The sequence below is a fragment of the Chiloscyllium plagiosum genome, unplaced genomic scaffold (genome assembly GCF_037043375.1).
Source record: "Chiloscyllium plagiosum isolate Xiang-an unplaced genomic scaffold, Cpla_swu_hap1 HiC_scaffold_33, whole genome shotgun sequence".
Taxonomy (NCBI): domain Eukaryota; kingdom Metazoa; phylum Chordata; class Chondrichthyes; order Orectolobiformes; family Hemiscylliidae; genus Chiloscyllium; species Chiloscyllium plagiosum.
The window spans coordinates 12,524,477-12,545,721 of NW_028270171.1; the positions used below are offsets into that span (position 1 = coordinate 12,524,477).

Here is a 21,245-nt window from a genome sequence, read left to right on the forward strand (position 1 = left end):
TCTGAACATTGGGGCACAGACAGCCTCACACAGGGCACCTCACACCTTCAATGCATTACCTGATCTGACATGGCACCTTTTGTTAAAGTTCACTTGAGAATGTAACTTTAAAGAAAGTTCTGGGATTTACATATGAAAAAACAGAAACCAACATAGTCATTCTAAAAGATGAGAGATGTAACAAACAACCCAGGTCTTTTTCAATGTATCATTTCAGTTGCATCATACTGTAAATATTTGCTAAAATTCTCCGTCTTATGATTTTATACGCCACAACCACCTGATGAAGGAGCGTCGCTCCGAAAGCTTGTGCTTCCAAATAAACCTGTTGGACTATAACCTGGTGTTGTGTGATTTTTAACTTTGTCCACCCCAGTCCAACACCGGCATCTCCAAATCATTATCTAAATGGGGAGAGATTGTAGAGTTTGGTGATGTAGAGGGATCTGGAGTGGCTTCATGTATTAAATACAAAAGGTTAGCGTGCAGGTACGTCAAGTCATTAGGAAAGATAATCACAGGTCATCATTTATTGTGAGGAGAAGTGAATACAAAACTAAGGAGTTTTACAGGACACTGGCGAGACCTCGTCAGGTCTATTGTGTCCAGTGCTGATCTCCTTATTCAGGGAAAGACATAAATGCATTAGTGACAGTTCAGAGCTTTACCAAATTAATGTTATGGACCAGATCAAACCCACTCAAAATATTCAGAACACGCTAACTTTTTCTTATTTTAAAGGCAAATGTAAGGTGTTGCATTCCAGATGCGATTTGATTGGTCAAACTAGCAGATTTAAAGCAAAACACACCGTATTCATCCACTAAAGTTAAAGAAAGAAAGAATTGGAATAATTTAACTCTACTGGAAAACTTAACAGAACATTAGATACAGTGATTGTTACTAATTAACTGTTCCAATATAGTAACATCCCATAAACATAGCCTGGGCAAAAGGCAAATTCAGAAAATAGATTGTCTCACATGTAACCCATATAAGTAGGAAGATAACCCCCCAGTTTTTGGCCTTAACAAAGAGAGGGAAAAAAATAGCTACCACTTCTTCAAGACCCCAACAGTAACTGCTACTGGAAAAAACTAAAAATGCTGGATCTGTGAGAGCTTGATCACACCCATTCAGGCTGCTTCTATTGGTCCAACTTTTAAGAAAGAACCTAAGGCCTCCCAAGCTGTTTACTCGGGTAGACTATTCAGAATGTCTGCCTTAAAACACCTCTTCAAATAAAAAGGACAAAATAACCTCTTAAATCCGCAGCATGGGCACAACTAGTCCCTGGAATGGATTAGTTGGTTTAAGAGGAAAGGTTGGACAAACTAGGCCTCCATTTCCATGGAGTTTGGAAGAAGAAGAGGTGACTTGATTAAAATGCACAAGATCCTCAGGGGCTTTGACTGGATAGATACGAAGAACAATAGGGGAGTATGGAACTAAAGAGTCTCTCTTTAAAAATCAAGGTCAGGGCCTATTCAAAACAGAGATTAGGTGAATTTGTTCTGTCAGAGGGTTGTGGGTTTTTGGAACACTTTCCCTGAAAGGGCAGTGGGAGTTGAGTCCTTGAATAGATTCTTGTTAAGCAAAGGGAATGAAAGGTTAGCAGAGGTAGGCGTGAATGTGGATTTAAGATTACAATCAGATCCCATGACCTTATTGAATGGTAAAGCAGGTTCGAGGGGCCGAATAGCCTTCTCCTGCTCCTTATTAAATGCTTGTGGCTTTAACTCCACTTTTCCACCTGTCTCCGATAACACTTGAACCCTTTCTCAACTAAAAATCTACCTCAGTCTTAAACATCTTCAACGATCCAGCCTCCAAAGCGCTGAGGGAGAAAATCGCAAATACCCAACAACACTCGGAGATGACATTTCTCCTCATCTCTATGTCATAGTGTTTGACGCAATCCAAAACAGAGTGGGTTTTTTTTTAAACAGAAATCGATGATCGTTGTTACGGTCCTGAGAGTTTAAGGTGATGGTTCTGAAGGCATTAACACTCATATTACATTGAACTCCACCCAGTTGGATATTGTCCCATGTAGACATTGTGGGAAAATGGTAAATTCTCCAACAGCCTTCACAGGGGATTCTGCACAGCTCTCAAGAGTCCTAATAATTACCTCACCCCAAAATGTAATGTAAGTTGTATTTATTGATACTATGCAACAAATCATCTTGTTAACTAAGACAATTACATTGTCTGTTTTGATTCAAAAGTAGTCTGTCCTCTACCACTGATCATTAGACAGGACCTATATGAACAAATGAGCAAATCACCTCTAACAATCCCCACCATGCGCCACATACTGGCAGTGGTGACAGATGCCCTGAGATGCCAGCAGTGGCAATCAGGGTAATGCCATAGTCACCAGGTTTTTTTAAATTGAATTTTAAATCCCACCAGATGCTGCAGTGGGATTTGAAACTTTGTCCCTCAGGTTAGAGCTTGGAAGAGTTTGGGTAGGTAACTAAAGAGACTGTTGGTAGTTGTGCCCGTTTATTTAACATTCTGTTAAACATTTTCATTCTTCAACTTAAAATAAGGCTGTACACAACCATCTCTCTCTAGAGTCGGCTGTCAAGTGATCTGTCACTATGATGTGGGCTGACTATTACATGCTTAAGAGGTAACCCTTTACACTTCGGTTCCCATGGCCATTCATCCAGGCATCTGGGTTACCAGGCAAGGCCTATGGATGCGACCATCTCCGTGTGGTTTCAATGTGGATAAACCTCCGTCCCTCAGAGTCCACCCTCTATGTTTCTTGTTTAAGTCCTGATCCTTACAGTTATTGTTTTCAAAGCTAACCATTAATCATCAGGGATCTCCCGGATCACAGGGTGAATATTCCTAACTGACCTGCACTCCGTCGTGAGCAAGAAAATTCCGGGCATCAGCCTCGTTGGCGAGCTGTAGGCAGGTGGCACTGCCCCACAGTGGGCACTGCCGCACCAGCAGCCGGAATGCACGCTTCTCGTTGTGACGGTAACATTGGTTGAACACGTCTGTTGGCACAGGATAAAGACAGGGCATCAATGCTGGCAAGGTGTATGGGCAAGACAGCTAACTATGGGTATCAGACTGCCAGCCAACCATGCATACACACAGACACGCACGTACACAGACACGCACACGCACAGACACGCACACGCACACGCACAGACACGCACACAGACACATGCACGCACACAGATACAAACATGCACACACGTACACACACACAGACTCACACGCACACAGACACAAACATGCACGCACATAGACACACACACATACACGTACACGCACACAGACACAAACATGCACGCACATAGACACGCACATGTACACATACACACACAGACACAGGCACGCGCACACAGACACACACACAGACACAAATATGCATGCACATAGACACGCGTATACACACACATACACAGACACATACACACAATGATTCAGAAAAGATTACAGTGCAAGTAAAGGCCTTTGGGCCCATCAAGACAGAACTGGCGAATTTCTGAGCGGGTTTGTAGGTTGTGTGCGGGTGTAGAGTTGGTAGCATGGTCTCTGGTATAGACCTGGGAGTGGGGATGATCATACTGCACACACAGCGTAGACTTCATTTTGTAGCCGGGGTTGTCAGGATGGTTGGGGGGTATGTAGAGGTGGGGAGTCTGGATGGCTAGGGGTGTGTGGGGTGGGGAGTCTGGATAGTTGGGAGAGTATGTGGGGATGAGAGTCTGGATGGTTAGGGAGGTATGTGGTGAGGGGGTGTCTAGATGGTTAGGGGGGTATGTGAGGTGGGGAGTCTGGATGGTTACAGGGATGTGGGTGTGGGGTGTCTGGGTGGTTACGGGGGTGTAGGTGTGGGGAGTCTGGCTGGTTAGGGGGGTGTAGGTGTGAGGAGTCTGGGTGGTTATGGGGGTGTGGGTGTGGGGAGTCTGGGTGGTTACGGGGGTGTGGGTGTGGGGAGTCTGGGTGGTTACGGGGGTGTGGGTGTGGGGAGTCTGGTGGTTATGGGGTTGTAGGTGTGGGGAGTCTGGGTGGTTACGGGGGTGTGGGTGTGGGGAGTCTGGGTGGTTACGGGGGTGTGGGTGTGGGGAGTCTGGGTGGTTACGGGGGTGTGGGTGTGAGGAGTCTGGGTGGTTACGGGGGTGTGGACGTGCGGAGTCTGGGTGGTTATGGGGGTGTGGGTGTGGGGAGTCTGGGTGGTTGGGGCGTATGTGGGGGAAGAGTCTGGATGGTTGGGCGTATGTACGATTGAGTTTCTGGTTGATTGGAGGGGTACGTGGTTCGAGGTATTGGGCGATTAGGAGGTATTTGGCATTAGGGCTTTGGGTGGTTAAAGGGGTTTCTAGAGTCTGTTTTTTTTAGTGATTAGGCGGTGGGTGAAGTTGGGGTTTTTTTGCTGTTTAGAAGGGGCATGGGGTTATGTAGCGCATCGATAAATCTGGGGGATTACAATGAGGTGAAGCTTTGTTCACCCTTCAGCAGAACAGTTTAGTTCGTTCCTTTGAAACAGCTGCCCTAGGTTTAGCTTCACTGTCTCTGGCCATACCTAGTGACAGTTGAGCAAACTTTGCTGCCATCTCCTTCATGAGTTGGGCTCCCTCTGCTTCCGGCTGGTATCGAGCCATTTCCCTCAGGATTCTGCAGGCCACAAGACCAGAAGATACTGACTCTCCACCCTGGGGGGAGGGGTTGGAGAGGACAAGTTAAAGAGAAAACAAGAAGATATTACTTTACTCTCTTCCATTACCTCCAATCTGCGTTCAACCCATCAGCATTGTTAGAAATCTGTCAATGCTTCTACACGGTGCTGTGTGAAGATTTCCAGAACATCTTGAGAGATATTACGGTTGCAGACTGTTGGAAAAACAAAATTGTCTTTGTTTCCCCTCCCGTGGGATGTGGGCATCACTGACATGACCCTAATCACCCCTGAACTGAGTGACCCATTCAGCCACTTCAGAGGGCGGTTAAGAGTCAACCACATCACTGTGGGGTCTGGAGTCACATGTAGGCCAGACTGGGTAAGGACAACAGATCTCCTTTTCTAAAGATTGAATCACTACAATGTGAAAAGAGGCCATTCAGCCCATCAAGTTTGCACTGACCTTCCAAAAATCATTCTACCCAGACCCAAACCTCCTCCACCCTACAATCTCACAGCTAATTCATCTAACCTAAACTTCCCTGGACATAACAGGCAATTTTTGATTAGATTAGATTCCCTACAGTATGGAAATAGACCCTTTGGCCCAACGAGTCCATACTGACACTCCGAAGAGTGACCCAGCCAGAGCCATTCCCCTTATTTACCTCTGACTTATGCAGCTCACACTATGGGCAATTTAGCATGGCCAGTTCACCTGACCTGAACATCTTTGGACCGTAGGAGGAGACCTGAGCACCCGAAGGAAACCCACACAGACACGGGGAGAATATGCAAACTCCACACGGACAGTTGCCTGAGGCTGGAATTGAACTCAGGTCCCTGGTACTGTGAGGCAGGAGTGCTAACCACTGAGCCACCCATAAAGTTAGTGAACTGGCTAATTATCTTACAAATAAAAATGCCAGACGCCACTGTCACCATTAACAAGGCTAGCTTTCATTGCTGATTTTTTTAATTCACTAAATTTAAATTCCACCAGTTGGCAGAGGAGAGAAGGAATTTTAACCTAAGTCCCTTACCCTTTAGCTGGTGCCTTGTGTGTGATGACAGTACCACACCCAAATAAGGACGAGGGGTCCCAGACTATTATGAATGATTAGATTAGATTACTTACACCATGGAAACAGGCCCTTCGGCCCAACAAGTCCACATCAGCCCGCAACCCACCCAGACTCATTCCCTTACACCTAACGCTATGGGCAATTTAACACGGCCAATTCACCCTAACCTGCACAGTTTTGGACTGTGGGAGGAAACCGGAGCACCTGGAGGAAACCCACGCAGACACGGGGAGAATGTGCAAACTCCACACAGACAGTCGCATGAGGTGGGAATTGAACCCAGGTCCCTGGCGCTGTGAGGCAGCAGTGCTAACCACTGTGCCACCTATTCAATGCTTGAATACTACTAAAAAAAAGAAAAAATATGTACAGAGGGTTCAGAATCCCCTCAGTTTAGGGCACTGACTCTGTGAAAAAGAAATAAAGGACTGTATAAGGGTCCTCTTGTGGTGCAGTGGTAATGTTCCACCCCTAGACCAGGAGGCCCGGGATCAAGTCCCACTTGCTCCAGGGCTGTGTAATAATATCTCTGAACCAGCTGATAAGGAAAAATAAGTTAAAAATTAAGGGATCATGTTAGCACCGTCCTTGTGTCGTCTGCTTCTATTAAGTCTCCCATTTCCTCCACCCTCCAAGAACTCAGCATTAATCCAATTCTCATCTCTGCTCCATCCCTAATCTCCTTTACCTGCCAACACACCTTGTTTAGGAGTCCCATCCCAAAACCTTTCCCCCACGACACCTCTCAGGAAAACCTCTTGACATTAAACTGAGGTCTCTTTCTCTCTCTCTCTCTCTCTGCCTCTCTCTGCCTCTCTCTCTTTCCCTCCCTCTCTCTGCCTCTCTCTCGCTCTCTGCCTCTCTCTCTCTCTCTCTTTCTCTGCCTCTCTCTCTGCCTCTCTCTCTCTCTGCCTCTCTCTCTCTCTGCCTCTCTCTCTCTCTGCCTCTCTGCCTTTCTCTGCCTCTCTCTCTCTCTGCCTCTCTCTCTCTCTGCCTCTCTCTCTCTCTCTGCCTCTCTCTCTGCCTCTCTCTCTCTGCCACTCTCTCTCTGCCTCTCTCTCTCTCTGCCTCTCTGCCTCTCTCTCTCTCTTTCTCTGCCTCTCTCTCTCTGCCTCTCTCTCTCTCGCTCTGCCACTCTCTCTCTCTCTCTCTGCCTCTCTGCCTCTCTCTCTCTCTGCCTCTCTCTCTCTCTCTGCCTCTCTCTCTCTGCCTCTCTCTGCCTCTCTCTCTCTCTGCCTCTCTCTCTCTCTCTGCCTCGCTCTCTCTCTCTCTGCCTCTCTCTGCCTCTCTCTCTCTCTCTCTCTCTGCCTCTCTCTCTCAGGTGGAAAACCTGAATCCTTGACTGAACTTTGTGTCAACTCCCCTTATAGCAGCTGGGCATCGAGTTGTGTCTGATCCTGTGATGCAGGGCATTTCTTTGGAGACAGAGAGAGAGTTTCTAAGGTGCGGGTATTTGGCGTTGATGAAGAAAGGGGATGGGATCTCTGATGGAGTGAATGGACCAGTCCCTCTCCTATCAGCTCTCACCATTTCCCAGAAGTAGGTGGACATCTCATCGCGGCTTTGCAGGACTGCCCAGATGAAGAGGTCTGTCCAAGGAGTGGCACATTTTCTCATCTGATAGGAGAGCTCCTGAGGTTTCAGTAACTGAAACAGGGAGATGTGATTATTATTTGGTGATATCAGATTCACACTTAACTCAGTTAGGATCGATCTGAACCCCCAAGGCTAGCAGGTTCTGAGTTCCCAAAGGCCCTCCCTTGGAAGCTCTGTGTTGTGGGTGCCATCTATCCTCCCATGTTCAACTTAAAGCCCTGAGCAAAGTTCAAACCCTGAGACCAACTTGATTCACTGCCTTTCCACCTCATTGCAGCTTGTTAAACCGTAGAGACCAACGGTAATATACAGTCATTCTGCAAGGAAACAGACCCTTCAGTCCAACTCAATACGACCTGCCCTGATTTGCCAACACTTAGCCCATATCCCTGTAAACCCTTCCTATCCACATACCCATCCGGATGCCTTTTAAATGTTGTAATTGTACCAGTCTCCACCACTTCCTCTGGCAGCTCATTCCATACAAGCACCACCCTCTGAGTAAACCAGTTGCCCCTCAGGTCCCTTGTCAACCTTTCCCCTCTCACCTTAAACCTGCACCTCTAGTTTTGGACTCCCCTACCCAAGGAAAAAGACCTTGATTATTCACCCTATCCATGCCCCTCATGATTTTACAAACTTCTATGGAGGTCATCCCTCAGCCTCCGACACCCCAGGGAAAATAGCCCCAGCCTATTCAGCCTCTCCCTATAGCTCAAATGTTCCAACCCCAGTAATATCCTTGTAAACCTTTTCTGCAGTTTAACAACACATTCCCTATAGGAGGGCTGCCAGAACTGAACGCAGTTTTCCAAAAGTGGCCTCACCAATGTCCTGTACATCCACAACATGACCTCCCAACTCTGATACTCAATGTTCTGACCAATGAAGGCAAACGTACCAAATGTCTTAACTATCCTGCGATTCTACTTTCAAGGTAGTGCACCCCAGGGTGTCGTTATTCGTCAACACTCCCCAGGGCCCTACTATTAACTGCGTAAGTCCTGCTCAGATTTGCCTTACCAAAATGCAACATCTCACATTTATTTAAATTAAACTCCATCTGCCACACCTTTCACAACCACATAGAATCCCTACACTGTGGAAACATACCCTTCAGGTCCACAGCAACCCTCTGAAGATTAACCCACCCAGACCCTTTCCTCTACCTTATATTTACTCCTGACTAATGCACCTAACCTACACATCCCTGAACACTATGGGCAATTTAGCCCTAACCTGCACATCTTTGGATTGTGAGAGGAAACCAGAGCACCCGGAGAAAATCCACGCAGAAACAGGGGGAACGTCCAAACTCCACACAGACAGTCGCCCGAGGGCAGAAGCGAACCCTGATCCCTGGTGCTGTGAGGCAGCAGTGCTAACCACTGAGTCACCGTGCCACCTCTCAGTGCAGCACTCTGGCATAGGCGTTTCAACTCCATGCACCCCCCCCCCACCACCCCCCAGCACTGTACAGCCAGTGAAGTAGCTTTGAAACGTCATCATGACTATAATGTAGGAAATGGGGCAGCCAAGGAGCACACAGCAAGCTCCCATACCAGCAATGTGATCATGACCCAGGTACTGTGTTTTTGTCACATCCATTGAGGGGTGCATACTGGTCAGGGCCTCAAGGAGAATTCCCATGAGATTATTTGTGCAGAGACAGATCGGGGAAGGGGCTCACTTTGACCCCTCACCCAAAAGGTCAGCACCGCTGACAGTGCAGCACTCTGGCACAGGAGATTTGCTTCGACGAGCTCATGGGAATGAGGAACGGGGGTGTTCAAGCTCATGATCTTTCTGACTCAAAGGCGAGACAGCTTTCTCTCAGCAGTTGACAGAACAGGTTCAGGGGGATGAACGGCCTTCGTGTTACTGAATGACCTGTGCTCCCGCAGCCTTTGGGCCGGAGTTGGGGGTGGGGGAGGGCGGGAGAGTTTGCGAATGAAATGCGCGATGCTAACCGTACCTAGTCAGCGCAAATCCAAAACCGCGGTAGCAAACCCGAAGTCCGACTCTTACTGGCTTGTTCCTCTGAGAGTCAGCCTGCTTGAAGAGTTGTCCATACATGGGCTCGCAAAAGTCTCCCATCAGGTCCTTCAGCACCTTCAGCACCTCGAGGAGCGTGTAACTCTGCTGAGCCTCGCTCAGGTTCGGGTTGTCGGGCAGCAGCACGGACTCCTTGCCCCCTTGCGAGGACCTCCTCTCCTCCTTCTTCTTCTGAAGGAAGCTGTTGAGGAGGGAGTTGCCCGCCACTGTATTATAGAGCTCCTCCAGGCGTCGGTATGAGAGGTATTCCACCATGTTTAACCCATTGTCAATGAACAGCTTCACAAACTCCGGCTTGTTGTTCACCAGGGCAGCGGTCATGGGGTCCTCCAGGTCACTAGACTGCAGAGAATGCAAGAGAGGGTCAGTCCCTCAGCCTGTTCCTACTGTCTGCTCCTCATCTCTCCTGATGGGACTCTCCAACATAGAGTCATACAGCATACAAACAGACCCTTCGGCCCAACACGTCCATGCTGACTAGGTTTCCCAAACTAAACTAGTCCCATTTGCCTGTGTTTGGACCATATCCCTCTAAACCTTTCCATGTACCTGTTGAAATGTCTCTTAAATGTTGTAACTACACCTGCAGGAGAAAGTGAGGACTGCAGATGCTGGAGATCAGAGCTGAAAATGTGCTGCTGGAAAAGCGCAGCAGGTCAGGCAGCATCCAAGGAGCAGGAGAATCGACGTTGCGGGCGTGATTCCTGAAGAAGGGCTCATGCCCGAAACATCGATTCTCCTGTTCCTTGGATGATGCCTGACTTGCTGCCCTTTTCCAGCAACACATTTTCAGCTCAGTAACTATACCTGCATCCAACACTTCCTCTGGCAGTTCGTCACACACAAGAACCACTCTCTGTGTAAAAACATTGCTCCTCAGGTCCCTTCTAAATCATTTCCCTCTCACCTCAAAATTACACCCTTTAGTTTTGAACTCCCTCGCCGTAGGGAAAGACATTCGCTATTCACCTTATAAATGCTCCTCATGATTTTATTGATTGATGTGATTGATTGATTTATTGTCCCATGTACCAAAGTACAGTGATAACCTTTGTTTATGAGCAGTACAGGCAGATCATAGAGTCATACAGTCATAGAGATGTACAGCACAGAAACAGATCCTTTGGTTCAACTCATCCATGCCACCAGATATCCTACACTACTCTAGTCCTATTTGCCAGCGTTTGGTCCATATCCCTCTAAACCCTTCCTATTCATATAGCCATCCAGATGCCTTTTAAATGCTGTAATTGTACCAGCCTCCACCACTTCCTCTGGCAGCTCATTCCATACACACACCACCCTCTGCAATGAAGGTTTCTTTTAAATCTTTCCCCTCTCACACTAAACCTGTGCCCTCCAGTTCTGGATTCACCCCCACCAGGAAAAAACCTTGTCTATTTACCCTATCCATGTCTCTAGTGCAAGGATGTACAAATCAAAAAGACTTAGACAGAGGCATACAAGATACATAAACCTCTATAAGGTCATCCCTCAGCCTCCTGCACACCAGAGAAAAAACTCCCAGCCTATCCAGTCTCTCCTTATGCCTTAACTTCTCCAGTCCCAGTAACATCCTTGTCAATCTTTTCTGCCCCCTTTTCAATTTAACAATATTCTTTACGGTTACTTCAGTTTTTGTAAAGGCATCACGCCCAGCTCTACCACACCCAGGATTCAGACACTAACAGGCCTCAGTCTGCTTGATCAGTTAGGCTAGGACTTTGCCTGCTAAAACAGGCCATGCGAATTTCCGGGCCTAGCTGCAGAATGGAATTCTGGGATTCCCAGAGGGCATAAAAACAGTAATACTCGGAAATGAATGTCCTGATCAGGCTGTACTGGACCTCCATTTTGAAGTAGACAAGACAACTTGGACCAAGATGTAAAGATAAACAAAGAACTGCAGATGTTGGCAATCAGAAACAAAAACATAAATTGCTGGAAAAACTCAGCAGACCTGGCAGAACCTGAGTGAAAGTAGAGATCACATTTCGGGTCCAATGAGACCCTTCTTCAGAAAAATGCAAATTGTTCACAAATCTTACAGGTTTTTCCTCAGAGTCCTCCAACTACAGGTCTCGTTGGCTGTATTAAGGCCATGGGAAAAAAACAATAAAGTTATGTATGGATCGTGCAAGTGTTCTATTTTCAGGTGTGCAGAACGAGTTGGACCAGTTTACATCATTTTCCAGTTCCACTGGATTTTTCTGAGGTTTAGAGGCCGCGGCAATAGGCCTCAGTGTTGCTAGGCAGCAGCATACAGGGCCAGACTACTATAAGTCTCAGTGAAATTGCCAGGCTGTAGATTAAGTCAGGATCCAGAGATTTCCTATAATAAGTCTCAGTATTGCTAGGTTGTAAATAACAAGGCTGGGTTTTAGAAGCTACTAGAAGTGTTGCTAGTTTTTACAGTAGAGGTCTTCTACATGCAAGTCTCAATTTACGAGACTGCATTGGGTCAGTACAGACCTCATTCCTATTGCAGGTTCAATATGTTGCAGAGAATGGGATGTTGCCAACATTGCTACATTCTTGGAAGAGTCATCAACTGAGCTCTGAACCATAAGCTTATATGGGCGTATATATGAAGCTTTCATTTGTTCATGGGATGTGGGCATTGCTGGTTAGATCAGGATTTATTTCCCATTCCAATTAGATTAGATTACTTACAGTGTGGAAACAGGCCTTTCAGCCCAACAAGTCCACACCAATCCTCCGAAGAGTAACCCACCCAGAACCATTTCCCTCTGACTAACGGCACCTAACACTATGGGCAATTTACCATGGCCAATTCACCTGACTTGCACATCTTTGGAGTGTGGGAGGAAACCGGAGCACCCGGAGGAAACCCACCCAGACACGGGGAGAATGTGCAAACTCCACACAGACAGTTGCCCCAGGCAGGAATCGAACCTGGGACCCTGGTGCTATGAGGCAGCACTGCTAACCACTGAGCCACTGTGCTGCCCCTTGGAGAAGGTGGTGCTGAGCTACCTTCTTGAATCATTAGAATCTTTGTGACCTAGGGATGACCACAGTGTTGTGAGAAAGGGATTTACAGGACTCTGACCCAGTGACACTGAAGGAACAGCAATATATTTCCACATCAGGCTGGTGGGTGGCTTAGAAGGGGATTTGCAATAGTGGTGCTCCTGTGTATCTGTTGTTGTTGTCCTTCTAGATGTAGAGGTCATGGGTTTGGAAGGTGCGACCCTTGGTGAATTTCTGTAGTGCATCTTGTAGATAATACACACTGCTACTACTGTGCATTCCTGGAGAAAGGGGTGAATATTGAGGGTATGGACCAATGAAGTGAGCCATTTTTTCTTGGATGAAGTTAGATTCTTGAGTGTTGCAGAGGCTGCACCCATCCAGGCAAATGGGGATATTCCATCATGTTCCTGACTTGTATCCTGTAGATGGTGGACAGGCTGTAGTCAGGCAGGAGGTGAGCTACTTGCCTCTGAATTCTAATTGTCTGGACCAGCCACAGCGTATGGCTAGTTCACTTCAGTTTCTGGCCAATGTTAAAATGGGGGATTGGGCCATAGTAATGCTGGTGAACACCAAGAGATGATGGTTAGATCCACTTTTGTTAGAACTGGTATGCTTTCCTTTATTGGTCAGAGTATTGAGTACAGGAGTTGGGGGGTCATGCTGCGGCTGTACAGGATATTGGTTAGGCCACTGTTCAAATATTGTGTGCAATTCTGGTCTCCTTCCTATCGGAAAGATGTTGTGAAACTTGAAAGGTTTCAGAAAAGATTTACAAGGATGTTGCCAGGGTTGGAGGATTTGAGCTATAGGGAGAGGTTGAATAGGCTGGGGCTGTTTTCTCTGGAGCGTCAGAGGCTGAGGGGTGACCTTATAGAGGTTTACAAAATTATGAGGGGCGTGGATAGGGTAAATAGGCAAAGTCTTTTCCCTGGAGCTGGGGAGTCCAGAACTAGATGGCATAGGTTTAGGGTGAGAGGGGAAAGATATAAAAGAGATCTATAGGGCAACGTTTCCACACCGAGGATGGTACGTGTATGGAATGAGCTGCCAGAGGAAGTGGTGGAGGCTGGTACAATTGCAACATTTAAAAGACATTTGGATGGGTATATGAATAGGAAGGGTTTGGAGGGATATGGGCCAGGTGCTGGCAGGTGGGACTAGATTAGCTTGGGATATCTGGTCAGCATGGATGGGTTGGACCGAAGGGTCTGTTTCCGTGCTGTACATCTCTATGACTCTATGGTCACCGCCCGGCATTTGTGTGCCTTGAGTGCTACTTATTTTGCCACAATCTTGAATTTTTTTTTTAATGAGCAAGGTTGGTGATTCAAGAGAATGAAAGTCAATCTTTATTCCCTATTGGGTATTTTAGTCAGGGCAGCACTCTGAAGATACATCTTTAATTCCTGAAAGTTCCAAACCATTCCTGGAGAGTTGGTGACCCTTGCTGCACAGTGTAAAGAAATTCACTGGGAAGTTTCTATTCCAATCACTAGATAGTGATTCCCATTGGAAACAGGTGTGTGGGCTTCAAGGTGGGATTGGGCTTTACTGCAAAGTTGATCATGTTCCTCCATGTCTAAACGCCATTGTGATGCTGGGTATTGGTTGGGGTTCTCAGAGAGTGTCCTTGAACAATGGCCAGGCTAGAAAATGGAGGGGGTTAGTTCAGGAGGGATTGTAAAAAAGGTTCTATTTTTATACTCTTCAACCCTTCCCGCATCCACTACATTTATATTACACCTTCAAAGTTGTTAAACTCTCAAAGACTAATAAGGGTGAATGATATTGATTTGTAAACTTAACAGTTTGTGTTGTTCTATCTCACAGCTGTAGCCATCCAGCTCCAAGTCTGTTTTGATGTCAACACACACATACACGTATACACACACAAAAACACAGGCACACACATACACACACACACATACACAGACGCACGCATATACACACACTGTCACACACACAGGCACACTCAACACATGGCATGTACACACACACACACAGTTACAAACACAGGCAAGCACCTACACACACAGTCACAAACACACACACACAAACATACAGTCACACACACACAAACACTGTAACAAACACACACAGATACATTCACATAGATGCACGTACATACACACCCACACGCACACACAGTCACACACTGTCACACATACACACACACGCGGACACACAGATGGACAGATATAATGTCACAAACACAAACAGACACATCCAGACACTCTCAGACTCACATACACACACACACTCACACAGAGTCATATACACACCTAGACTCTCACACAGACACACCCACACCCATTCTTACCTTCCACTCAATTTCTCCATTAAATAGCTGGCTTTTGGCAATATCCACTCGGCTCCATGCCACTGCCAGTTTTAGCTCATCGAGGTAACTCTGGGCATCAATTCTCTCCTTCTTACAGGCTGTGAAGACACAGAGAGCAGGGTTCAATATCTGAGGAACCCCTTGACAAGTCTCCTCCACCCCCACCCCCAGCCATTGTACACCCCAAACACACTACTCCAAGAGTTAGTCCTGGCAGTGATCGATAGTGGGAGAAATTAACCTGGGAATGATCCATAAATACAACCATCAGTTCTTGGGATAGTCTAAAATAGACAGTTCAGACCCAAGGAGGATCAGTCCTGTGGAGGGTCAGTCATGACGAGAGTTAGAACCAAGGAGGGTCAGTCCTGAAGAGAGTTAGTCCCAATGAGGTTCAGTCCTGAGGAAGATCTGTCCTGAGAGTAGTCAGTCCTGAGGAGGGCTAGTACTGTGGTTGATCACTTTTGGCAATAGTCAGTATGGAGATTAGCCATTGCTAGGAATAAAAACAGTGAGACTGAGCAGTGCCAGCACAGAGCAGTGCCAGAATTGAGCAGTGCCAGGTTTGGATAACGCCAAGACTGAGCAGTGCTGGATTGAGCAGTGTAAAGATTGGGCCATGCCAGGACTGGGCAGTGCCAAGTTTGGATAATGCTGGGACTGGGCAGCGCTGGGATTGAATAGTGTTGGGTTTGGGCAGTGCGGACTAAGCAGTGTCGGGATTGGGCAGTGCTGGGACTGAGTAGCATCGGGATTGGGCAGTGCCGGGACTGGGCAGCGCCGGGTTTGAGTAATGCCGAGACTGAGCAGGCCAGAACAGGACAGTGTCAGGATTGGGCAGTGACGGGTTTGGATAATGCTGGGATTTTGGGCAGTACTGATTTTTGGGCAGTGCCACATTTGGATAATGCCAGGATTTTGGACAGTGCCGTGATTGGACAGTGCTGGAACTGGGCAGTGCCGGGTTTGGATAATGCCTGGATTTTGGGCAGTGCTGGGATTGGGCAATGCCATACTGGATAGCGCTGAGATTGGGGAGTGCTGGAACTGGGCAGTGCCAGGTTTGGATAATGCCAGCAATAGGCAGTGCCAGGATTGGGTCGTGTTGGGTTTGGGCAGTGCCAGATTTGGATAATACTGGGATTTTGGGCAGTGCCGAGATTTTGGGCATTGCCGGGATTTGGCAGTGCCAGGTTTGGGCAGTGCCAGGTTTCGATAATAGCGGGATTTTGGGCAGTGCCGGGATTTTGGGCAATGCCAGGACTGAGCAGTGCCAGGACTGGGCAGTGCTGGGATTGAACAGAACTGGGACTTGGCAGTGCCAGGTTTGGGCAGTGCCAGGACTGAGATTGGGCAGTGCTGGGATTGAACAGGACTGGGACTGGAAAGTACCGGAATGAACCTTTTATCTACTGCTGGCATTGTAACAATGTTCAGGTAAAGACTTAAATGATATTCTCCTCCATAAAAGAATGACTGATTTGCATCCCTACAGCATCTTCCAGAACTCCAGGTTATCCCAAAGCACATTCCAGCCAATGGTGTATTTTTGCAATTTAATCTCTATTGCAATCCAGGAGACATAGCGATCAGTTGACGCGCAACAAGCTCCCACAAACAGTGATGTGATAATCACCAGATTATTTCAATGATGTTGGCTGAGGGATAAATATCACCCAATCTGTGTGAAGTTTGCATGTTCTCCCTGTGTCTGTGAATTCCCACAGTCCAAAGATGTGCAGGTTAGGCGGATTGGCCAGACTAAAGTGTTCATGATAGAACTTCTACAATTTTCATCAGAACAATGCTATATCTTTCACACTCATCCACAAGGACAGGCAGGGCTATGTTTTGATATCACATCCAAACGATGGCACCTCCCAACAGTGCAGCACCACCCCAGCTTCCACCTCCATTTAGTGTTTAGATAGAGTCATGGAGTTGTACAATACGGATACAGATCCTTCGGTCCAACCACTCCATGTTGACCATGTTCCCAAACTAAACTAGTCCTGCCTGTCTATATTTGGCCCATATCCCTCCAAATGTTTCCCATTCATATTCTTTTCCAAAAGTCATTTAAACGTTTTAACTGTACCCGCATCTATCACCTCCTCAGGCGATTCATTCCACACCTTAACCACTCTCTTGTGTAAGAAAGTTGCCCCTCGTGTCCTCTTTTAATCTTTGCCCTCTCACCTTAAAAATATGCCCCCTAGTTTTGAACTCCCCCCACCCATCATTCACCTTATCTATGCCCCTCATGATTTTATAAACATCTATAAGGTCACCCCTCAAACTCCTACACACAAGTGAAGCAAGTCCCAGCCTCTCCTTATAACTGAAGCCCTCCATTCCTGGTAACATCCTGGTAAATCCTTTCTGAACCCTCTCCAGTTTATTGAAATCCTTCCTATGACAGGGTGACCAGAACTGCACACAGTACTCTAGAAGAGGTCTCACTGATGTCCTGCACAACCTTAACAAGACATCCCAACTCCTCTACTCAAAAATCTGAGCAATAACATGTTCTTAACCACCCTGTCCACCTGTGACACAAATCTCAAAGAATTACCGTATATACCTGTGCATAGGTCGAATTTTAAAGATGGTTTTTTAAAGCTGAAATTAGGGGTTGACTAATACATGGGCACAAGTTTTGAAGGGCAATAATTCATGCTGCACTTTTTAACGATATTAACTTTTGGATGTATAGTGAACGAAGTGTGTTAAGTCGGCGAAACTGAGGACTGCAGATGCTGGAGATTAGAGTCGAGAGTGGGTCCCGGGTCCAACCTCGAGTGACTGTTTGTGTGGAGTTTGCACATTCTCCCAGTGTCTGCGTGGGTTTCCTCCCACAGTCCAAAGATGTGCAGGTCAGGTGAATTAGCCATGCTTAAATTGTTAATTAGGTGCATTACTCAGAGGGAAAATGGGTTTGGGTGGGTTACTCTTCGGAGGGTCGGTGTGGACCTGTAGGGCCGAAGGGCCTGTTTTCACACTGTAGGGAATCTAATCTAATCTAAAGGTCAGGCAGCATCCTAGGAGGAGAGTTGATGATTCGGGCAAAAGCCCTTCATCAGTAAGTGCGTTAAGTACTAATAGACTTCATCCCGGTCTGAATGAATGAATGAATCAAAACGTGCTGCTGTAAATTAAGTGTGGTAAATAGAGTTATGAATAGTGATGCGCTATAGTAAAAAAAAGAGCAATGAATAGAGTTACCTATAAGAATGAATGCGATTTAATGCGATATAGTAGGGTTGACTTATACACGAGATATCTGGAAAATACAAGATATTTTGGCCAAATATAAGGGGTTTACTTATACATGTGATTGACCTATACATGAGTATATACAGTATACCCTAGGTCTGGAGTTGGCCTTGAGCCCAGGCACTTCAGGCTCAGAGCCAATGGTGCTACCAACTGAACCATGAAAGGCCAGAGCAAACGTAGACTGGACCTTAGGCTTTGCTGCTGGGTCAGTTTTAATCTTGTCAGGGTGCCAGATACTGAACTCTAATTGACCTCAATGACCCCGCTGGAGGGCAGAGTATAAAGCAGGCCAGGGATCCGAGGCCTCTCCTATCCATCACCTTCGAATGTCTGTGTCAGCTGAGGACAGAATCCTTCAAACAATGACTCCCGGGATGAGGGTATTAACCAATGGACAAAGGTTGTGCTTTTAGGAGAAAAATATGTCTTCGCCCACAGAGTGGGGAGCCTGTGGAATTCTCTGGAAAGTGGTCGGGGCCAAAACACTTAATGTTCTTAGGATGAGTTAGATACAGTTCTTAGGGCCAAAGGGCAGCAGGTGGATTGGCCATGGGAAATGAAGGGTCACAGGGGTCAAGCAGAGGGGCAGGTCTGAGTGGGAAGTTATTTGGAGGATCAGTGTGAACTCGATGGGCTGAATGGCCTCTTTCTGCAGTGTAGGAATTCTATAATTCTAAGGGCACTGGGAGAAAGTGGGAATGGGGTACTGTGCTCGATGATCAGCCATTGATCATATGGAATGATGAAACAGGTTCAAAGGGCCAAATAGCCTCCTCCAGCTCCGATATTTCTATCCATTGGAATTTCAAAGAACCAAAACGTGACTTGACTGAAACATCCAAGATCCTGAGGGGTAAAAGGCAAGAGGATGTTTCCACTTGCGGAAGAGATTAGAGCTAGGGGACACACCTAGATGTCTCGCTCTGAAGATGGAGATATACGGATTTTGTTTCTCTCTGAGAGGTTCAAACGTCTGTGGGATTCCCTGCCCTGGAAAGCGATGGGACACATGACCATTGAATACCTTTAAGGGAAATGTAGATAGGCTCTTGATGGGCAAAGGAGTCAAAGGGGATTGTGGGAGGTAAAAGTGAAGCCACAATCAAATCAGCCATGATCTTATCCAATGGCAGAGCAGGCTCGTGGGGCTGAATTCACATGTGCAAGTGATGCCTTTCAGAGTCGAATAGATTACTGCATTGTGTTGGCTCACAGGCCATAGAAGTCAGCTCCATCCTAGTCGGGTATACGCCATGAAGCTGAAGGGAGGGAGCAGGCCAGGGATTGTTAACAATTTGTTCTGCTTGGACGTTACCTTTGAAGAGTGCCTTCAAAATCATTGTATCGAATTCTTCCGTCCCATCCAGATCTGCCCTATAGACAGTTATTAAGTGCTTGTTTTGAAAAATCCTCTCCACCTACAAGTAAACGTGTGAGAACATGTAAACATTGTGCGGCCAGTAAGGTGAAGAGTAATTAAATATTACTGATTGGCAACCATCAGCACCCAAACATGGCTGACTAAAACAAGAAGGGAAGAAAGAGGGAGAGAGAAAAAAACAGAGAGAGAAATGGAGAGACAAAAAGAAATGTGCTCAGTAGTAGTATCCATATCTCTGAATAGGAGCACAGAACCCCTATAGTGCAGAAAAAGACCATTCAGCCCATCAAGCCCACACCAACCATCCCAGGCCACCCACCCAGACCCAACCCCACATTTCCCACAGCTAATCACCCAACCTGCAGATGCCCGGACACTTTAGTGGCCAATCCACCAAACCTGCACATCTTTGGACTGTGGGAAGACACAGACGCAGGTGGAACATGCAAAGTTCACACAGACAGTCACCCGAGTGCAATCGAACCCAGATTCCTGGTCCTGTGAGGCAGCAGTGCTAACCACTGAGTCACCATGCCACCCCATTGTGGGTCCATAGAGCCATAGGAGACTTCGGTACTTATACCCTTTTGCAGCACTAACAGAGCACTATATTTTCAGGGGAGATGATGGCATTGTAGGACTATCCCTAGTTTATTAATCCAGAGAGTCAGGCAATGTCCTGCAGAGTTAGGTTTGAACTTAAATGGTGGGATTTGAATTTATTTAAAAATCTGGAATTGAGAGTCTAATGATGACCAGAAGACAGTTGCCAATTGCTGGGGGAAACCCATCTGTTTCACTAATGCCCTTTAGGGAAGGGAACTGCTATTTGTACATTGTCCAGCCTCCAGGTGACACCAGGCACTATGTGGCTGACTCTTAACTGCAATTAGGGATGGAGTATAAACCCGCAATTCCACATCCTGTGAATGAATCAAATAAAAAAGGTGCTAGCTTTGAATATCAGAGGCTCTGCTGTCCCCTCAGGTGAATGTGAAAATTTTGAAAAGGAGCGTGGTATGTATTCAATGGTCTTGGCCAATATTTATCCCTCAATCGACATTTGAAAAAAGTCTATGGAAGTATCTGGTTATTCTCACATTGTTGTTTGTGGGAGCTTACTGTGAGCAAATTGGTGGCCACATTTCCTTCACTCCAACAGAGATAATATCAGAAACAAGAATAGAAGTTGCTGGAGAAACTCAGCAGGACTGGCAGCATCTGCAAGAAGAAAGCACAGTTAACGTCAGGAGACTCTTCCTCAGAAGCGTGACCCAAAACGTTAACTCTGCTTTCTCTCTCCACAGATGTGGCCAGTTCTACTGTGTTTCCTATCCCCAGCATCCGCAGTTCCATGATTTATTTTAGTGATGATAGGTGTGACATGATTCGGGAATTTATGAGGTTGGGACAAGTGGTGGGTGAATGCAAGATGGACTGTCCCCCACCCCATTCTTGCAAGGTGCTAACAGATCTTTCAAGCCCACTCAAGAGAGGGCTTAATGTGTCGTGTGAAAGCCAGTGTCTCTGACAATGCTGCTCTCCCTCAGTACTGAGTATCAGGCTAGCTCATGTGCTCATGTCTCCGATTGAGGATCCTGAGAATAACTGTGACCCAGAAGGTGGCACGGTGGCTCAGTGCTGTTGCCTCACAGCGCCAGGGACCTGGGTTCGATTCCAGCCTCGGGCGACTGTCTGTGTGGAGTTTGCATATTCTCCCTATGTCCGTGTGGGTTTCCTCACACAATCCAAAGATGTGCAGGTTAGGGTGAATTGGCCATGCTAAATTGCAGATAGTGTTCAGGGATGTGTATGTTAGGAGCATTAGTAAAGCAGTTGGGTAGGGGAATGGGT

The 21,245-nt window shown here is 46.8% G+C and overlaps 1 protein-coding gene across 2 annotated transcripts in view; it reads right to left on the reverse strand.

Annotated features, from left to right (window-relative positions):
* The window catches only part of LOC122542213 (transient receptor potential cation channel subfamily M member 4), a 94,374-nt gene that overhangs the window by 36,703 nt on the left and 36,426 nt on the right, over positions 1-21,245 (reverse strand). For both annotated transcript variants that reach the window (XM_087978286.1, XM_043679710.2), the window contains 6 exons: positions 19,326-19,428; positions 14,711-14,829; positions 9,364-9,732; positions 7,267-7,386; positions 4,559-4,688; positions 2,875-3,020 (listed from right to left, as the gene is read on the reverse strand). In XM_087978286.1, coding sequence (XP_087834412.1) covers positions 2,875-3,020; positions 4,559-4,688; positions 7,267-7,386; positions 9,364-9,732; positions 14,711-14,829; positions 19,326-19,428 — 987 coding nt within the window. The remainder of the gene's footprint in view (positions 1-2,874; positions 3,021-4,558; positions 4,689-7,266; positions 7,387-9,363; positions 9,733-14,710; positions 14,830-19,325; positions 19,429-21,245) is intronic.